Source organism: Pecten maximus, chromosome 18, assembly GCF_902652985.1.
Source record: "Pecten maximus chromosome 18, xPecMax1.1, whole genome shotgun sequence".
In the NCBI taxonomy this organism is placed as follows: domain Eukaryota; kingdom Metazoa; phylum Mollusca; class Bivalvia; order Pectinida; family Pectinidae; genus Pecten; species Pecten maximus.
Window position 1 is genome coordinate 29,395,148 of NC_047032.1, and position 19,947 is coordinate 29,415,094.

The following is a 19,947-nucleotide window of genomic DNA, read 5'->3' on the forward strand; positions in this document are numbered from 1 at the left end:
GGTCAGGTGGTAAACGTTTGTGAGTTACTATAATTAGCCGGTCAGGTGGTAAACGTTTGTTAGTTACTATATTTAGCCGATCAGGTGGTAAACGTTTGTTAGTTACTATATTAAGCTGGTCAGGTGGTAAACGTTTGTTAGTTACTATATTTAGCTGGTCAGGTGGTAAACGTTTGTTACAATGTAGTTACTATATTTAGCCGGTCAGGTGGTAAACACTTGTTAGTTACTATATTTAGCCGGTCAGGTGGTAAACACTTGTTAGTTACTATATTTAGCCGGTCAGGTGGTAAACGTTTGTTAGTTACTATATTTAGCCGGTCAGGTGGTAAACGTTTGTTAGTTACTATATTTAGCCGGTCAGATGGTAAGCGTTTGTTAGTTACTATATTTAGCCGGTCAGGTGGTAAACGTTTGTTAGTTACTATATTTAGCTGGTCAGGTGGTAAACGTTTGTTACAATGTAGTTACTATATTTAGCTGATCAGATGGTAAACGTTTGTTAGTTACTATATTTAGCCGGTCAGGTGGTAAACGTTTGTTAGTTACTATATTTAGCCGGTCAGATGGTAAACGTTTGTTAGTTACTATATTTAGCTGGTCAGGTGGTAAACGTTTGTTAGTTACTATATTTAGCCGGTCAGGTGGTAAACATTTGTTAGTTACTATATTTTGCTGGTCAGGTGGTAAACGTTTGTTACAATGTAGTTACTATATTTAGCTGATCAGATGGTAAACGTTTGTTAGTTACTATATTTAGCCGGTCAGGTGGTAAACGTTTGTTAGTTACTATATTTAGCCGGTCAGGTGGTAAACGTTTGTTAGTTACTATATTTAGCCGGTCAGGTGGTAAACGTTTGTTAGTTACTATATTTAGCCGGTCAGGTGGTAAACGTTTGCTAGTTACTATATTTAGCTGGTCAGGTGGTAAACGTTTGTTACAATGTAATTACTATATTTAGCCAGTCAGGTGGTAAACGTTTGTTACAATGTAGTTACTATATTTAGCCGGTCAGGTGGTAAACGTTTGTTAGTTACTATATTTAGCCGGTCAGGTGGTAAACGTTTGTTAGTTACTATAATTAGCCGGTCAGGTGTTAAACGTTTGTTAGTTACTATATTTAGCCGGTCAGGTGGTAAACGTTTGTTAGTTACTTTATTTAGCTGGTCATGTCATAAACTTTGTTAGTTACTTCAAAATAGTTTAGTTTTGTGATCACCAATCCCACAGACAAGGTGTTGTGGTTTATTCCATCTCTAGTTGGTACTTGTTACGTTAAAGTTGCTCACACGTGGTGCATGTGTACTTAGACCTTAGTCTGTATCCCACTTTCGTGACTTTTAGTTGCAGGCAAGACAAATACAACAATAATCGTTTTACAGATTTAATTAATTTTTTATTTAATTAAGTTTTTTTTTCATCTTTTACTCACTTGTTATGAAGTGCTTATTAACATATTTGATTCATAACTAGAAAATCATGGTGTTCATCCATCTGTTACCTAGGCAATGTAAAGTTAAAATACTTAAGTAACAAAATCAGCTGAAACTGCCAAATGTACCTGATAACCTGGTTAAAGCTGTCATTCTTTGTAATTAAGGTTAAGAATTATTACATGTACAAATCAATTATCACGTGAGCAATGATTCATATAAAACAAGAGAAAATACATAAGTGAAATGCCCTTGAATCAATATTTTTTGAGTACAGAAATAAATCACCTCGTGGAATTAAGCATGCATGAAGTTAATTAAGTCATCTACATTAATTTACAGTAATATTACATAATTATTCTGTTGACACTTAGGGATTCAGTGAAGTATCAATTAATGTAAACAATTAATCAGTAGGTACACAACATGTACCAAGTTTTAATTATGGAAGACAACATGTTACATTAAATTTCATATAATCATACATACCATACATATCTATACTCCGATAGGCTTAACAATACTGGAAGGTGAAATGAATATAATGTTGGTATTTCTACTGAACAGCAAAATTAGGATGGGCTTATTACCAGACATGGGCTTATTACCAGACATTGGCTTATAACCAGACATGGGCTTATTACCAAGTGTGGGCTTATAACCAGACATGGGCTTATTACCAAGTGTGGGCTTATTACCAAGCATGGGCTTATTACCAAGTGTAGGCTAAGATGATAGTGTAGTTATAGACACAGGGACTTGACATGAATTCCAAGTCAATATCTATCATACATATTTATGGATCACAGGTTGAAAGTCCCTGTGGTTATAAACCCTTATTATATCAAACATTTTAATATAGCCAATTGTGGAAGAAGGGCAAACAAAACCCACCTTTTCATTCATACAACATTAAAGCTAATCTCTCCTTCCTCCTCTTCAACTACATCTAATATTTGATTGTAAATATTTTGAGCATTTCATTCACAAAAAAATATACACAAATATGTACAAAACATGCGTAATTATAGTGAAAATGATTGTCTTACCCCACATTTCTAAAGCTGCATGCCTTATCACTCAATAAATACACCTCTTACTCAAATCGTTCAATAGTTAATGACAATAACTTATTTTTTAAAATAATAAATACAAATCAGTGTAATCTCGCTCAATAAACAATGGAACCCAAGGTCAAACCTTTCAACAATTAATGAAACTCAAGGTCAAACCTTTCAACAATTAATGAAACTCAAGGTCAAACCTTTCGACAATTAGTGGAACTCAAGGTCAAACCTTTCAACAATTAATGAAACTCAAGGTCATATCATTCAATAATTAATGGAAATCAAGGTCAAACCATTGAACATTCATAAATTAATGGAACTCAAGGTCATATCATTCAACAATTAATGGAACTCAAGGTCATATCATTTAACAAAAAATGAAACTCAATGTCAAACCATTCCCACAATTAATAGAATTCAAGGTCATATCATTCAACAATACATGAAACTCAAGGTCAAATCATTCAACAATTAATGGAACTCGACATCATATCATTCAACAATTAATGGAAATCAAGGTCAACCCATTCAACAACTAACGGAACTCAAGGTCATATCATTCAACAATTAATGGAACTCAAGGTCAAACCATTCAACCATTATTGAAATTATAGTTACATTGCTCAGTAAGTAATAAATCTAAAACTTGTTATATCATAATTAAACAATTAAACTCAATACATCAGCTAAATGGTATATTATTAATTAAAGCATTAAAATACAATGGATTTCATTTTGTATATGAACATTTATATTATGCTTATAATGAGTATTTTAAATCACAAAAAAATTTAACTCCTCATCATATTTGATATATCTTTTTTTATAAATTAACACATGAATCATACATTACTGGAAAATACACTTTGATTTTTAACAGGGCAATGCCTCAAATTTTGTTTTATATCATTCCATGATTATATTCTTGTTGCTTCAAAATTCTGGTTAAATTGCAAAAAATATTAACAACATTTAACTGCAAAAAATATTAAAATATTAAAACATTAAAAGTTTGATACGTGTATACTGTTTAAATATTAAAGAAAACATTATTTTTAACATCTTTACACAAAAATAAACTTAGCACCACAAAATTAATCTCCTTTGTATCATGAAAACAAGTCTAGGTCATCATCCTGTGAGGCATTCTGTTGAATATACTGCATGATATCATCTGTATCCAGTGTTTCAACTGTTTGTTTCTCAGACTCAATGTCTCCACTTGTTGCAGTTGGTTTCTTTGGTAACACTGGTTTGACCCCCTGACCTCCAGAAGCTGGTTTCCTTGGTAATACTGGTTTTGGCGATAGTCCCGGTTTAGGCTTCTAAAATTTAAAATGTTTCAGATTATTCAATAAAAAGATCAATAAAAAGTCTCCGCTGTCTATAATGGCCACAAAAAGGGAGCAGAAAAGTGGCCTTTGCATAGAATAGATGCCTTTAAAACAGGGTTATAGACAGGTGACCTTATGGACAGTTTTTGTTACTGTATATACAGGTGACCTTTATGGACAGTTTTTGTTATATACAGGAGGCCTTTCTGGACCGTTTTATTATATAAAGGTGACCTTTATGGACAGTTTCTGTTATATACAGGTGACCTTAATGGACAGTTTTTGTTATATACAGGTGACCTTTATGGACAGTTTTTGTTATATCTTATATACAGGTGACCTTTATGGACAGTTATTGTTATATACAGGTGACCTTTATGGACAGTTTATGCTTTATACAGAAGACCATTATGGACAGTTTTTTATATACAGGTGACCATTATGGACAGTTTCTGATATATACAGGTGATCTTGATGGACAGTTTCTGATATATACAGGTGACCTTTATGGACAGTGTTTGTTATATACAGGTGACCTTTATGGACAGTTTTTGTTATATCTTATATACAGGTGACCTTTATGGACAGTGTTTGTTATATACAGGTGACCTTTATGGACAGTTTTTGTTATATCTTATATACAGGTGACCTTTATGGACAGTTTTTGTTATATACAGGTGACCTTTATGGACAGTTTTTGTTATATCTTATATACAGGTGACCTTTATGGACAGTTTTTGTTATATCTTATATACAGGTGACCTTTATGGACAGTTTTTGTTATATACAGGATACCTTTATGGACAGTTTCTGTTATATACAGACCTTTATAGACAGTTTTTGTTATATCTTATATACAGGTGACCTTTATGGACAGTTTTTGTTATATACAGGTGACCTTTATGGACAGTTTTTGTTATATCTTATATACAGGTGACCTTTATGGACAGTTTTTGTTATATCTTATATACAGGTGACCTTTATGGACAGTTTTTGTTATATCTTATATACAGGTGACCTTTATGGACAGTTTTTGTTATATCTTATATACAGGTGACCTTTATGGACAGTTTTTGTTATATCTTATATATAGGTGACCTTTATGGACAGTTTTTGTTATATCTTATATACAGGTGACCTTTATGGACAGTTTTTGTTATATCTTATATACAGGTGACCTTTATGGACAGTTTTTGTTATATACACGTGACCTTTATGGACAGTTTTTGTTATATACAGGTGACTTTTATGGACAGTTTTTGTTATATTCAAGCTTCTTTTTTGACAGTTTTAGTAATTAGAGTACTATTGCTATATACACTGGTATGTCTCAGCTAAGGGACATGTCCCAAAGCCTTCCTAACAGGGGTGAATGCTCAACTAAAGGCCAAACGTCAGGCATTGTCAAGGGAGACATTTGGAAGAGTAAAGATTAACAAAAAATCAAAATAAAATCTGATTAGGACTAAGTGAAAATAAGTGTGATATAACTGTGGCAGCACCTTCCATCCACCCTTTGTATCACTGGTAGCCATAGGACAGATCAAATTTCTGACAGAATTACATTTTTTAAATATTCTCAATTGGTTTCAAAAGCAACAAACTTCAACATTTTGAGTTTCTTCCTTTGTCTCCTAGTTATCATCAACACTTTAGGCCCTTAGCAACAGCTGTATGATGTCCCTGACATCACTGACGAGTCCTAGAGGGACGTAACAGCTGTATGATGTCCCTGACATCACTGACGAGTCCTAGAGGGACATAACATCTGTATGACGTCCCTGACGAGTCCTAGAGGGACGAAACAGCTGTATGATGCCCCTAACATCACTGACGAGTCCTAGAGGGACATAACAGCTGTATGACGTCCCTGACATCACTGACGAGTCCTAGAGGGACGTAACAGCTGTATGATGTCCCTGACATCACTGACGAGTCCTAGAGGGACGTAACAGCTGTATGATGTCCCTGACATCACTGACGAGTCCTAGAGGGACGTAACAGCTGTATGATGTCCCTGACATCACTGACGAGTCCTAGAGGGACGAAACAGCTGTATGATGTCCCTTACATCACTGACGAGTCCTAGAGGGACGTAACATCTGTATGACATCCCTGACGAGTCCTAGAGGGACGTAACATCTGTATGATGTCCCTGACATCACTGACGAGTTCTAGAGGGACGAAACAGCTGTATGATGTCCCTAACATCACTGACGAGTCCTAGAAGGCCGGAACAGCTGTATGATGTCCCTAACATCACTGACGAGTCCTAGAGGGACGAAACAGCTGTATGATGTCCCTAACATCACTGACGAGTCCAAGAAGGACGAACAGCTGTATGATGTCCCTAACATCACTGACGAGTCCGAGAAGGACGTAACAGCTGTATGATGTCCCTAACATCACTGACAAGTCCTAGAAGGACGTAACATCTGTATGACATCCCTAACATCACTGACGAGTCCAAGAAGGACGAACAGCTGTATGATGTCCCTAACCCTCACTGACGAGTCCTAGAGGGACGAAACAGCTGTATGATGTCCCTAACATCACTGACGAGTCCTAGAAGGACGTAACATCTGTATGACATCCCTGACGAGTCCTAGAGGGACGAAACAGCTGTATGATGTCCCTTACATCACTGACGAGTCCTAGAGGGACGAAACAGCTGTATGACGTCCCTAACATCACTGACGAGTCCTAGAAGGACAGACAGCTGTATGATGTCCCTTACATCACTGACGAGTCCTAGAGGGACGAAACAGCTGTATGACGTCCCTGACATCACGGACGAGTCCTAGAGGGACGAAACAGCTGTATGACATCCCTGACGAGTCCTAGAGGGATGAAACAGCTGTATGATGTCCCTAACATCACTGACAAGTCCTAGAAGGACAGACAGCTGTATGATGTGCCTAACATCACTGACGAGTCCAAGAAGGACGAACAGCTGTATGATGTCCCTAACATCACTGACGAGTCCGAGAAGGACGTAACAGCTGTATGATGTCCCTAACATCATTGACGAGTCCTAGAAGGACGTAACATCTGTATGACATCCCTGACGAGTCCTAGAGGGACGAAACAGCTGTATGATGTCCCTTACATCACTGACGAGTCCTAGAGGGACGAAACAGCTGTATGACATCCCTAACATCACTGACGAGTCCTAGAAGGACAGACAACTGTATGATGTCCCTTACATCACGGACGAGTCCTAGAGGGACGAAACAGCTGTATGACATCCCTGACGAGTCCTAGAGGGATGAAACAGCTGTATGATGTCCCTAACATCACTGACAAGTCCTAGAAGGACAGACAGCTGTATGATGTGCCTAACATCACTGACGAGTCCCAGAAAGACTAAACAGCTGTATGATGTCCCAAACATCACTGACGAGTCCTAGAAGGACGAACAGCTGTATGATGTCCCTAAAATCACTGACCAGGCCTACAAGGACGCACGCTGTATGATGTCCCCAACATCACTGACGAGTCCTAGAACGACGAACAGCTGTATGATGACCCTAATATCACTGACGAGTCCTAGAAGGACAAAACAGCTGTCTGATGTGCCTAACATTACAGACAAGTCCTAGAAGGACGAACAGCTGTTTGATGTCCCTAACATCACTGACGAGTCCTAGAGGGACGAAACAGCTGTATGATATGCCTAACATCACTGACGAGTTCTAGAAGGACGAAAAAGTTGTATGATGTCCCTAACATCATTGATGAGTCCTAGAAGGACGAACAGCTGTATGATGTCCCTGACGAGTCCTAGAGGGACGAAACAGCTGTATGATGTGCCTAACATTACAGACGAGTCCTAGAGGGACGAAACAGCTGTTTGATGTCCCTAACATCACTGACGAGTCCTAGAAGGACGAAACAGCTGTATGATATGCCTAACATCACTGACGAGTCCTAGAGGGACGAACAGCTGTATGATGTCCCTAACATCATTGACGAGTCCTAGAAGGACGAACAGCTGTATGATGTCCCTAATTTCACTGACGAGTTCTAGAAGGACGAACAGCTGTATGATGTCCCTAACATCATTGACGAGTCCTAGAAGGACGAACAGCTGTATGATGTCCCTAACATCACTGATGAGTCCTAGAGGGACGAAACAGCTGTATGATGTCCTTAACATCACTGACGGGTCCTAGAAGGACGAAACAGCTGTATGATGTCCCTAACATCACTGATGAGTCCTAGAGGGACGAAACAGCTGTATGATGTCCCTAACATTACTGACGAGTCCTAGAGGGACAAAACAGCTGTATGATGTCCCTAACATCACTGATGAGTCCTAGAAGGATGAACAGCTGTATGATGTCCCTGACGAGTCCTAGAGGGACGAAACAGCTGTATGATGTGCTTAACATCACTGACGAGTCCTAGAGGCATGAAACAGCTGTATGATGTGCCTAACATCACTAACGAGTCCTAGAGGGACGAAACAGCTGTATGATGTCCCTAACATCACTGACGAGTCCTAGAGGGACAAAACAGCTGTATGATGTCCCTGACATCACTGACGAGTCCTAGAGGGACGAAACAGCTGTATGATGTCCCTAACATCACTGACGAGTCCTAGAAGGACGAACAGCTACATGATGTCCCTAACCCTCACTGACGAGTCATAGAGGGACGAAACAGCTGTATGATGTCCCTAACATCACTGACGAGTCCTAGAAGGACGGACAGCTGTATCAGTGAATATGTCGTACCTGGCGTCATTCCAAACAAAACATTCAGACTCATTTTTTGTAAATATTCTTACTGCCTATTCTATCTCTTTCAATTTTGAGTTTCCTGAACTATTTATTACTTTTTACTGTTTTATGGAACATATTGAAAAGGAACAAAATTTTTCCTTGAATACATTTCCTTTTGAAATGACCTCTATCATACAAACAATGGATTTTTACCTGGACTAAAATTTATCCTTACTGAGAGCTATTTTTAGATTTTTATCAACCAAATATCTATAAAAAATAGGAACATTTTCAACAAAACAAAAAAAAGTGTCCTTACTATCACTGGTTTCTTGTTGGTATCTTGCAACTCAGCAGGCTTTGGTTTCCGTGGTGCTGGTACTGGTTTTTCTGGAGAAACCAAAGGTTTCTGTGAGGGGACTGATGGCTTCTTTGGGGAAACAGCTGGCTTCTCTGACTTTTCAATGGGGCCAGGTGATGGTTTGGGTTTGGTCTCAGGCTTTTTGGTTTCAATATTCAAGAGTTTATCTAAATCATCGTCGATCCTAATTAAAAAACAAAAAAAAACAACATTTAAATGTTAAAAAAAACCTTTCAGCTATAGTTACATTTTCTAATGTAAATGCCTGGCTAGGTTTTTTGTTTTCCATATTTGATAATTTATAATGTCATCAATTTTAATATAAAAATGAAAGGATTTAACTGTTAAAATACTTGTTACTCTCATTACAGTGTATTCAATCTTATACTAACAAGCTATTTAAATTTCTAGTTGATGTGAATTTTGAATATTCTACTATCTACCAGTATTTACATGAAATATTTGCTTTAATATTTGATATCAGAATTTAGGAGTTCATACTGTATTAATAGGACAAATTTAAGGTGTCACTTTTCCCAATACACAAGAACTAATTGAAATTATGGTTTTTAATCGCTTGATTAACTATTCCAGTTGGGAATTTATTAGTTTGTATTCATATCACAATGATACATTTATAAAAGTATTGGTTCAATGAACAAACACAGTCAGAAGACAACACAGCTCGCCGATTGGGTTAAAATTCAGAATAAGTTTGTTAAAAGTAGTTCAAAGGTCAAGGTCAAGGTCAAGGTGAGCAAATGTAATACCAAAGGAAAGGAAAGGTCGCAAGGAACTCAAATGTCAAAAACCTACCGGTATAATATGTGTCTTCATTAGTATTGACACAATGACACAACATTGTCCTATAAAAAAACTTTAACCTAGCTGTCTACAGATGATGCCATACCAACAGCTCCCCTGGACTTGGTCTCAGTAAATTAAAAATTAAATGTACCAATTCAAAACATGCAGATCATGTTTATACATACTCTACATGAAAGATGCAATATTTCAGAAAATATATTTTAAACTTTCAATATCACCTACTGGAAAAGGTCAGAATTATCCTCCTCTGTAAACAAACTTGATGAGTCTTTGGTTTTCACATCCCTAGCATCAGGAAGGACAAAATCATTAGCATCATCTTCGGTGAAGGCTCCCGTTAAATCTTGGTCTTCAAAAAGCTTAGTATCATCTGTGGTTAAAAATTGTAAGTTATATTTTTAATAAATATTTGTTAAACTCTTACCCAGTACTTATGGTCTCGTATCAAAGAGCAACAGCTAAAATGGATCTGCATATTATATAATTAAGTGGATTACATTTGCAATTGTATTTAATGAATATTAATTAGTTAAAAAATGGTGTGAAGTTCAACAAATTGGAACTCTTCTTTGTTTGAGATACAATGTACTGTAAAGTATAAAGTGCTTGGGCCCTTAATGACATGATTTTTATACCGTGACAAATCAATCTGTTTGGAATCTGGTTGACTTGATATTACAATGTACCTTCAAATCTATTTGTGTAATCATCTTCTACACCTCCTAAGATATCCTCTCCTCCAGTATCTTCTTCTTTAGAGAAGAAATCATCTACATGCTCCTCCTCTTCTTCATCAAATAAACTATAAAACATCATCAGAAATTGGTTTGATATGCAAAGATGGCGAAATTTCCAGCAGCCACAGAATTATCAAACAAAGATTATAGCTACTTGGAAAACTTTGTTTCATGTTCTCTGTCTGTGATGTCATTTTTGTAGATATACAATGTATAATATAGCCCTCTGATAAGGCCAATACAAGGTTTTATTAACCTGAGAAAATGATATTGCCAGATAAGATTAATAAAACAATGATGCATTGACCCAAAACAAAATGCTATAATGATTTTATCATAAAATAACTACATTGTACTATAACAAAAACCCAAAAGTATCCATGTTAGAGAATTCTTTGTGAAGCATTTTGTACATTTGACCCAGGGGAGGTAATTCCTAATCTATTTTTTTACCAGCTTATTTTGTGCGGTCAGTCAATACCACCATTCTTTGGGAATCATGTGACACTATTTTGGCCAATAAGAAAGTGTTAAAAACATCATTTCATAATATATATTTATATCTAATTGATAAAGGGACACATTGCACAGACAATTTAACAATACACTCTGTCTGCACTGTCATATACAATGTAATTGTTACTATTTTGATTATCTACTGCGAAATATTTCCATACTTCAGGGTTAAGAAGAAGTACAGAAATATGAGATGTCAAACAATTTAAAATGGGCCTAACTGACTTAATAAGTTTGGCTTTGTTTATTTGTCCTACATACAGGTACTTGAAGCATGTCTGCCAACTCTCGTATCATTGAAAGTATCACTTGCAAACTCCCATAATTCCATTCCGTAATACGTATCAAGCAATTTTTCTCCGTCCACATCAACATATAAAACTCTATTAATGGCTTTGTTAATTTCAATACATGCTTTAGTAAAAGTTTTATAGAATGTACTTTCTATGGATACATTGCCTAGGTTCAACACCAATGAACAATCCTGCTAGAATCTTACAAAAAGAACTTGAGATAAATAACTTCCTTGCAGTTTAACAGTCAATGGATCTATATTTAATGGTGTCTACTCAAAAAAATTTTCTTGTAATCTAATCCACCTTTGTTCAGTATCTTGTGTGTCCTGCACTGCTGAATCATCTTGGTCTTCTGAACTCTTATTATTGTCTGTGTCTTCTTGAAGCTCTCCATCCTTCCTGTACTTTCCTGCTTTTATTGCATTTACACCTAAGAATGTATACATAAACATTTACAAAAATTATCAAAAATATGCATGACATTTTTTTTTCTGGTTTTATTGCCCCATTTGCTAGGATCATTTTGAAGCAGAACCCTCTTGTAGTATATGGTGGCTACTTCACTGAAGGCGATTTCATATTGGAGGCCTGACACAAGCTATCTAGATCAATATTAGGGTAAAGTGTCTCGCCCTAGGACATAAACACAAAAGCAAAAGCACAGACTGGTTGATGATCTCAGTTTCCACACGAAACACAAACCACCCTGTGTAGGGATTGAACCACACATCCCTGATCTTCACTCGAAGTTACATATATATTTGTATGTTGTAAGAAGCTCTGCCAACTGAGCCCTTGTAGCCTTCAAAAGAAATCAGAAAAACACAATGGTTGCAGAGATCAGTCTATTCCTAAATTTTTATTTTAACAAACCCTGTCTACAACACAATCAGCTTTAAAATGTCCCTTACCCAAAAATTCCAGCAAGACGGAGGAGGTAGAAAGCTTCGGAGTACAAGCTATAAATTTCAGAAAGGAATCAAGATTGCCACGTCTTTCTTTGGCAACAGAAGCATTGACAAGGATGGCTTTCTTTGACAATGGAGGCAAGACTGTTCCTGAAAACTTTCCAGTCAGTTTTGAGTGTAGATCTTCAAATTCAGCAAATTTTTTCGATACCTGAAATCAAATTTAAAGGAATATTTAACGATATTTCCATTTCAAGTTTCATTAATACCTGAATTACTTTAAAGCAAAAAGTAAATGTATTAGAGGGCTATCAAACACAAAACCCTTGTATCAAGTTTGTAGTTTAATTGAATGCCTACACATTGCATGAAAACATCAATATTATCTAAATCTTCTTTCAAAATAGTCATCTATATGATACTGAAATTTGTTTATTTGTTATTGTGTTGGGAAAATGAATTAGGTTGATATTGCTGCTGGCTATAGGTAACTTGAAGTGACAATAACTGTAGATCTCGCTCATTAAAACAATGATTTCTGGTTATTAATAGTGAAAAGGATTCAAGATATAGCAATACCTGGGCCTATACCATAAAACATGGTCTATAGATATCTTGTGAATCAGTTTTAAAACAATGGTTACCTCGGCGTGCTACATGGAGCTAGCCGAGGTGAACATGTGGGTACGAGTGACGAGTCGGCACAGCGTCTTGATTATGGACAGTATTTCTAACAAGAGATCCCAGAGGGATCTTGGCGCCCACCATTGAATGATCTTTATAGGTTCCATGTCAGATTGATCTTCTCTCTACTTTTCCCTTCCTCTTACTAATCTGTGTAAATTGAGAAACATCCTTCCAGTACTTTTCAAACAAGGGGAACCTATATATGAAATTTGACATTAAGCGATAATGGCTGTCTGTCGGCCATGTTGTTTCAGATTGGTCCCAAAATGCAATGCGAGGGACCAATGGGAACCCACATATGAAATTTGAGAACGATCCCTTCAGTACTTTCTGAGAAATAGCGATAACAAACTTCAATTGTTAAAATCCAAGATGGCTGCCTGTCAACCATGCTGTTTTCCGATTGGTCCCAAAATGCAATATGCATAACAAGGGACTAAGGGGAACCTACATATGAAATTTCAGAAAGATCCCTTCAGCGCTTTCTGAGAAATAGCGATAACAAACTTCAATTGTTAAAATACAAGATGGCTGCCTGTCGGCTAAGTTGTTTTCCGATTGGTCCCAAAATGCAATATACATAACAAGGGACTAAGGGGAACCTACATATGAAATTTCAGAAAGATCCCTTCAGCGCTTTCTGAGAAATAGCGATAACAAACTTCAATTGTTAAAATACAAGATGGCTGCCTGTCGGCTAAGTTGTTTTCCGATTGGTCCCAAAATGCAATATGCATAACTAGGCACCAAGGGGAACCAACATATGAAATTTCAGAAAGATCCCTTCAGTACTTTCTGAGAAATAGCGATAACAAACTTCAATTGTTGAAATCCAAGATGGCTGCGTGTTGGCCATGTTGTTTTCCGATTGGTCCCAAAATGCATTTTGCATAACAAGGTACTCAGTACTTTCTGAGAAATAGCGATAGCAAGAATTGTTTAAGGACGGACGGAGGGACGGAGGGACGAAGGACCACGGACGCAGGGCGATTTGAATAGCCCACCATCTGATGATGGTGAGCTAAAAATATATTAAACCTGAGGTATTTTTCAATAGTGATTTTTACAGTGATAGTCCCATTAACTGGTTAGAGTGTAGAATTCAGAGGTATTAGTCTCACTCTGGTCATCACATTTTTCCTCTCCTATTACTATAAATGATCAAATACTGGCATATAGGGCACATTTCATGTCTACCAGGCCTTGGACACATGTCTAGGAAGGAGCAAAACATCAACTCTGCCTATTTGCATACTGTACACTGCTTATTTGCATATTTTACCTGGAAAAAAACATATGCAATTAAGCAGATTCCTCTGTATATGTAATCTCATGGCTTTAGAAACTGAAAAATATGACAGATTGTAAAATACTAGCCACAATCCACCTCACAGCTAGAGAGATCTTCTCGTTATCTTGATTGGTGGAGTGTAAGACTAGTAAGCCAGAGATACTGGGTCCCATCCTGAGTGGAGGTTTGAATTTAATTAATTATGTGCTCTGTTACATAGAGATTCAAATTACCATGTATTGGACTACATCTCCAGGTTTGTGTTTCGCTGATTTGAAGAAAGGTAATGACGACACCACAACTACATGGAACTCAAAGTTGACTGTAACAGTCCTTTAGTTTCTTTATAAGTTGGTACTGTCATGTCAATACATGTGTCTTTGTTTTTCAGCTCCCTGGAAATATGTGAAAAGGAATAACAAGAGATCCCAGAGGGATCTTGGCGCCCACCATTGAATGTTCTTCATAGGTTCCATGTCAGATTGATCTTTTCTCTACTTTTCTCTTCTTCTAAGTCTTACTAATCTGTGTAAATTCAGAAGAAACCTCTAGTACTTTTCAAACAAGGGAAACCTTTATATGAAATTTAAGATTTAGGCACCAAGGGGAACCTATATATGGAATTTGAGAAAGATCCCTTCAGTACTTTCTCAGAAATAGCGATAACAAACTTCAATAGTCAAAATCCAAGATGGCTGCCTGTCGGCCATGTTGTTTTCCGATCGATCCCAAAATGCAATATGCATAACTAGGCACCAAGGGAAACCAACATATGAAATTTAAGAAAGATCCCTTCAGTACTTTCTCAGAAATAGCGATAACAAACTTCAATGGTCAAAATCCAAGATGGCTGCCTGTCGGCCATGTTGTTTTCCGATCGGTCCCAAAATGCAATATGCATAACTAGGCACCAAGGGGAACCTACATATGAAATTTGAGAAAGATCCCTTCAGTACTTTCTCAGAAATAGCGATAACAAACTTCAATGGTCAAAATCCAAGATGGCTGCCTGTCGGCCATCTTGTTTTCCGATCGGTCCCAAAATGCAATATGCATAACTAGGCACCAAGGGAAACCAACATATGAAATTTGAGAAAGATCCCTTCAGTACTTTCTCAGAAATAGCGATAACAAACTTCAATGGTCAAAATCCAAGATGGCTGCCTGTCGGCCATCTTGTTTTCCGATCGGTCCCAAAATGCAATATGCATAACTAGGCACCAAGGGGAACCTACATATGGAATTTGAGAAAGATCCCTTCAGCACTTTCTCAGAAATAGCGATAACAAACTTCAATGGTCAAAATCCAAGATGGCTGCCTGTCAGCCATGTTGTTTTCCGATTGGTCCCAAAATGCAATATGCATAACTAGCCACCAAGGGGAACCTACATATGGAATTTGAGAAAGATCCCTTCAGTACTTTCTCAGAAATAGCGATAACAAACTTCAATGGTCAAAATCCAAGATGGCTGCCTGTCGGCCATCTTGTTTTTCGATCGGTCCCAAAATGCAATATGCATAACTAGGCACCAAGGGAAACCAACATATGAAATTTGAGAAAGATCCCTTCAGTACTTTCTCAGAAATAGCGATAACAAACTTCAATGGTCAAAATCCAAGATGGCTGCCTGTCGGCCATGTTGCTTTCCGATCGGTCCCAAAATGCAATATGCATAACTAGGCACCAAGGGGAACCTACATATGGAATTTGAGAAAGATCCCTTCAGCACTTTCTCAGAAATAGCGACAACAAACTTCAATGGTCAAAATCCAAGATGGCTGCCTGTCGGCCATGTTGTTTTCCGATCGATCCCAAAATGCAATATGCATAACTAGGCACCAAGGGAAACCAACATATGAAATTTGAGAAAGATCCCTTCAGTACTTTCTCAGAAATAGCGATAACAAACTTCAATGGTCAAAATCCAAGATGGCTGCCTGTCGGCCATGTTGCTTTCCGATCGGTCCCAAAATGCAATATGCATAACTAGGCACCAAGGGGAACCTACATATGAAATTTGAGAAAGATCCCTTCAGTACTTTCTCAGAAATAGCGATAACAAACTTCAATGGTCAAAACCCAAGATGGCTGCCTGTCGGCCATCTTGTTTTCCGATCGGTCCCAAAATGCAATATGCATAACTAGGCACCAAAGGGAACCTACATATGAAGTTTGAGAAAGATCCCCTCAGTACTTTCTGAGGATTAGCGATAACAAGAATTGTTTACGGACGGACGGACGGACGGACGGACGGACGGACGGACGGACGGAGGGAGGGACGGACGGACGGACGGACGACGGACCACGGACGCAGGGCGATTTGAATAGCCCACCATCTGATGATGGTGGGCTAAAAATCTTTGAAAATGAGATAACTCTCCCCCTTCATTATGTTACACATGCAATTTTTTGTTCTCTTTTATTTTTAATTTCAAAGCATACAACAAAAAGTTTCCAAGCACCATCTTTGTTTACTTTATATCCGTTAAAGGTGCGCTCTCTGCTGTTTACATTTGTTTTTACAGTGGTGCATGTGTATACACTTTAGCAAATTAATTTAATACAAGTACATGTACAGTGGAACTTCATTAACTCGAACTCGGAAAACTCGAATACCCCGCTTAACTCGAAGTACCTCATCAGTCCCGGCCGAATTCTCTCTTTATCTTAGTAAAGAGAAAACTCGGAGGAAAACTCGAAAAACTCGGATAATACGAAGTGAAAATTTGGTCCCAACAATAAAAATCCTATTTGAAATGATCGAATAACTCGAAGTATAATTTTCGTGTCCAACAACAATCGGTGTATCTGTATATTTACACACTGTAAAAACAAATTAATTTAATACAAGTACGTGTATCTGTATATTTACGAAATTTGCTAAAAGTCAAATAAACGATGCAATACATGCAAATCAGTGATATCATTAAATGAGTTATTGATTTATTTATCATCAATTCAAATTTATGAGATCACTTATTCTAGGAATTGATATCAATAAAAAAAATGAGAATATCTGAAAAATAATGAAAACTCTAAATCAAATAGATCTTATCACTTATATTCATCAAAATTATACATACAAAGTGTATCATTCAAAGATGTATCCCTGTTTATGTATATCTGTATGAGTACATCATAGATTCCCAGTTGGTCTATTAGTACGAAGTGAGAAAGATTTAATTGCAGTGCCTCGCTAGGTTGAGCTTGAATGACTCAACTAGAGACTGCTCTGTTCCAGGTGGATTCCGTCAAAAGGAGTTTTATCTTTGGTACAAATTAGTTTTAATTTCTGTAATATTGTTGTTTGCTATCATTAATTCTTTAATTGATATCATTTGTTCAAATTACTGATATCTTTGGGGGATCCATGCAACTCCAACTACTAACTGTGTTAGAAGAATGGACCAAGATCTTTGATAACGGAGAAAACTTCATATAATATGACCAAGATCTTAGATAACGGAGGAAAACTTGATATAATATGACCAAGATCTTTGATAACGGAGGAAAACTTGATATAATATGACCAAGATCTTTGATAACGGAGGAAAACTTGATATAATATGACCAAGATCTTAGATAACGGAGGAAAAACTTGATATAATATGACCAAGATCTTTGATAACGGAGGAAAACTTGATATAATATGACCAAGATCTTTGATAACGGAGGAAAACTTGATATAATATGACCAAGATCTTTGATAACGGAGGAAAACTTCATATAATATGACCAAGATCTTAGATAACGGAGGAAAACTTGATATAATATGACCAAGATCTTAGGTAACGGAGGAAAACTTGATATAATATGACCAAGATCTTAGATAACGGAGAAAAACTTGATATAATATGACCAAGATCTTAGATAACGGAGGAAAAACTTGATATAATATGACCAAGATCTTTGATAACGGAGGAAAACTTGATATAATATGACCAAGATCTTAGATAACGGAGAAAAACTTGATATAATATATATGGACTTAATGAAGGTCTTTTATAAGGTGCCCCATCAACGCCTTATCAAAAATCTATCAGACTATGGAATGGGCAAACAACAAGTTATTAATTGGGTTCAGGATTTCCTTACAAACAGACGTCAACATGTATTGCATGTGAATGAAAAATCGTCTTCAACATACACGTATTCTGTAATAAGGGGTATTACCCAGAGAAGTGTATAAGGTCCAATTCTACTCGTCCTGTATATAAATGATCTCCCAGGAGTTGCTGTGCCCCCTTCACCACTATTTGCTGATGATACTAAATTATTCAGGTAGATAAAGACTAAGGTGGATGTTTTATTCTTTAAAATGATTTAGGCAAATTACAAAAACTGGTAGGATCCGTGGCTACTTCATTTTCATCCACACAAATTTAAAGTATTATCCATAATAGCTTCAGAAAAATTATGTCAGGACCAGAAGAAGGACTGCTTCAATTTAAGAAAATATCACCAGCGAAAAGTTAATAAGCCAGTTGGATTATTAAGTTCATTAGTGTATCTTGATATATAGGAATATTTAAATTATTATTTTAACATTATCAGACCCCATTTAGAGTACACTACTAGTGTTTGAAGCACTTACAAAGCTAAAGACATCAATCTCAACAAGAACATGCATTTTTAAAAAGAGTGACTAATTAAGCTACTTCCTGGCTTTAAGTATCTGTCAGACACCAAACGTTAGAAAAAAATTCAAACTTTAATTTGATATCAATTTCACATCGTTTGAACTTCAAACGGGCGAATGAAGGGATGGGGTCACTAGTAATAACATATAGTAAATTATTTAGTTGTGTGAGTCATTAAAAGAGATTAAATCTACCAACAATAAAGCACTGATGGAGCAGAGGAGACATAATAAACGTTTTCAAAATTGTCAACAATATTTATGATTCAAGAGTAACTAGAACAAATTTCCATGGACAATGTAAACAGAACCAGGGGCCACCAAGAAAATATATAAAAAAAGGTGTCATCTGGATATAAGAAAAACACTTTTTCAGTCAAAGTATTATTGGTACATGGAACAGTTTACCACAATCTGTTTTAGAGGCAGACAGCACACAACATTTTGAGATGCATGTATAATTAATGTACACGTATAATGTACATACCTAACAAAATGTAGCTCCAAATGAACATTGGAAAAAATAATTGTTTCAACAAGCAATAATAATAATAATAATAAAAGTACCAATATTGTCAATTAATATAATCAATGTATATATCGCATCAAAGATGAAGTATTATATCTATATTAAATTTGTTTGTTATTTATGATATGGACATAGAGGCTTTCATCCTTCATCCATCAGCTGTGGGCCATCAGCCTGTCAGCTGTCCACAGGTCCATGCTATATCCGAAACAACATGTAGATATTTTAATATGTACAATATAAAAACCTCACATGTTTACAAAATTCGAAAATAATATTTATCACGCATTTTAACAGGTATTTACCGCACTGTCAGTGTTGCTGAAGGCATGTTGCTCGTGTTGTTTTTCGTCTCCTAGGCCAGAATCTGACACACCCACTTGTTCATGGACGCGGCCATTGTATGTGATACTATTGACCGTCGTGTAGAGATGTATACTTCAAAAGCGCCCGGCAAATATTCAACGCTTCTAACATTCAAGCGGGTAAATTTTGTCTTAAGAACTATATCTGCTTCAATTCGATGGCAGCTAGTAGGCTAAATAGCCTAGTAATTTTAGATAAGCCTAAGAATAAATAACAATCTTTACT

General features: G+C 36.6%; 1 protein-coding gene across 1 annotated transcript; it reads right to left on the reverse strand.

Moving 5' to 3' along the window:
* Nucleotides 1–1,375: 1,375 nt before the first annotated feature.
* LOC117316712 (HCLS1-binding protein 3-like) lies at nucleotides 1,376–19,741 on the reverse strand. Its single transcript, XM_033871464.1, is given in 9 exon segments — nucleotides 1,376–3,826; nucleotides 8,882–9,107; nucleotides 9,974–10,121; nucleotides 10,438–10,553; nucleotides 11,604–11,730; nucleotides 12,212–12,419; nucleotides 14,420–14,502; nucleotides 14,505–14,581; nucleotides 19,662–19,741. Coding segments are annotated over 9 exon segments (1,227 nt in total). The 5' UTR covers nucleotides 19,688–19,741; the 3' UTR covers nucleotides 1,376–3,610.
* Nucleotides 19,742–19,947: the final 206 nt, after the last annotated feature.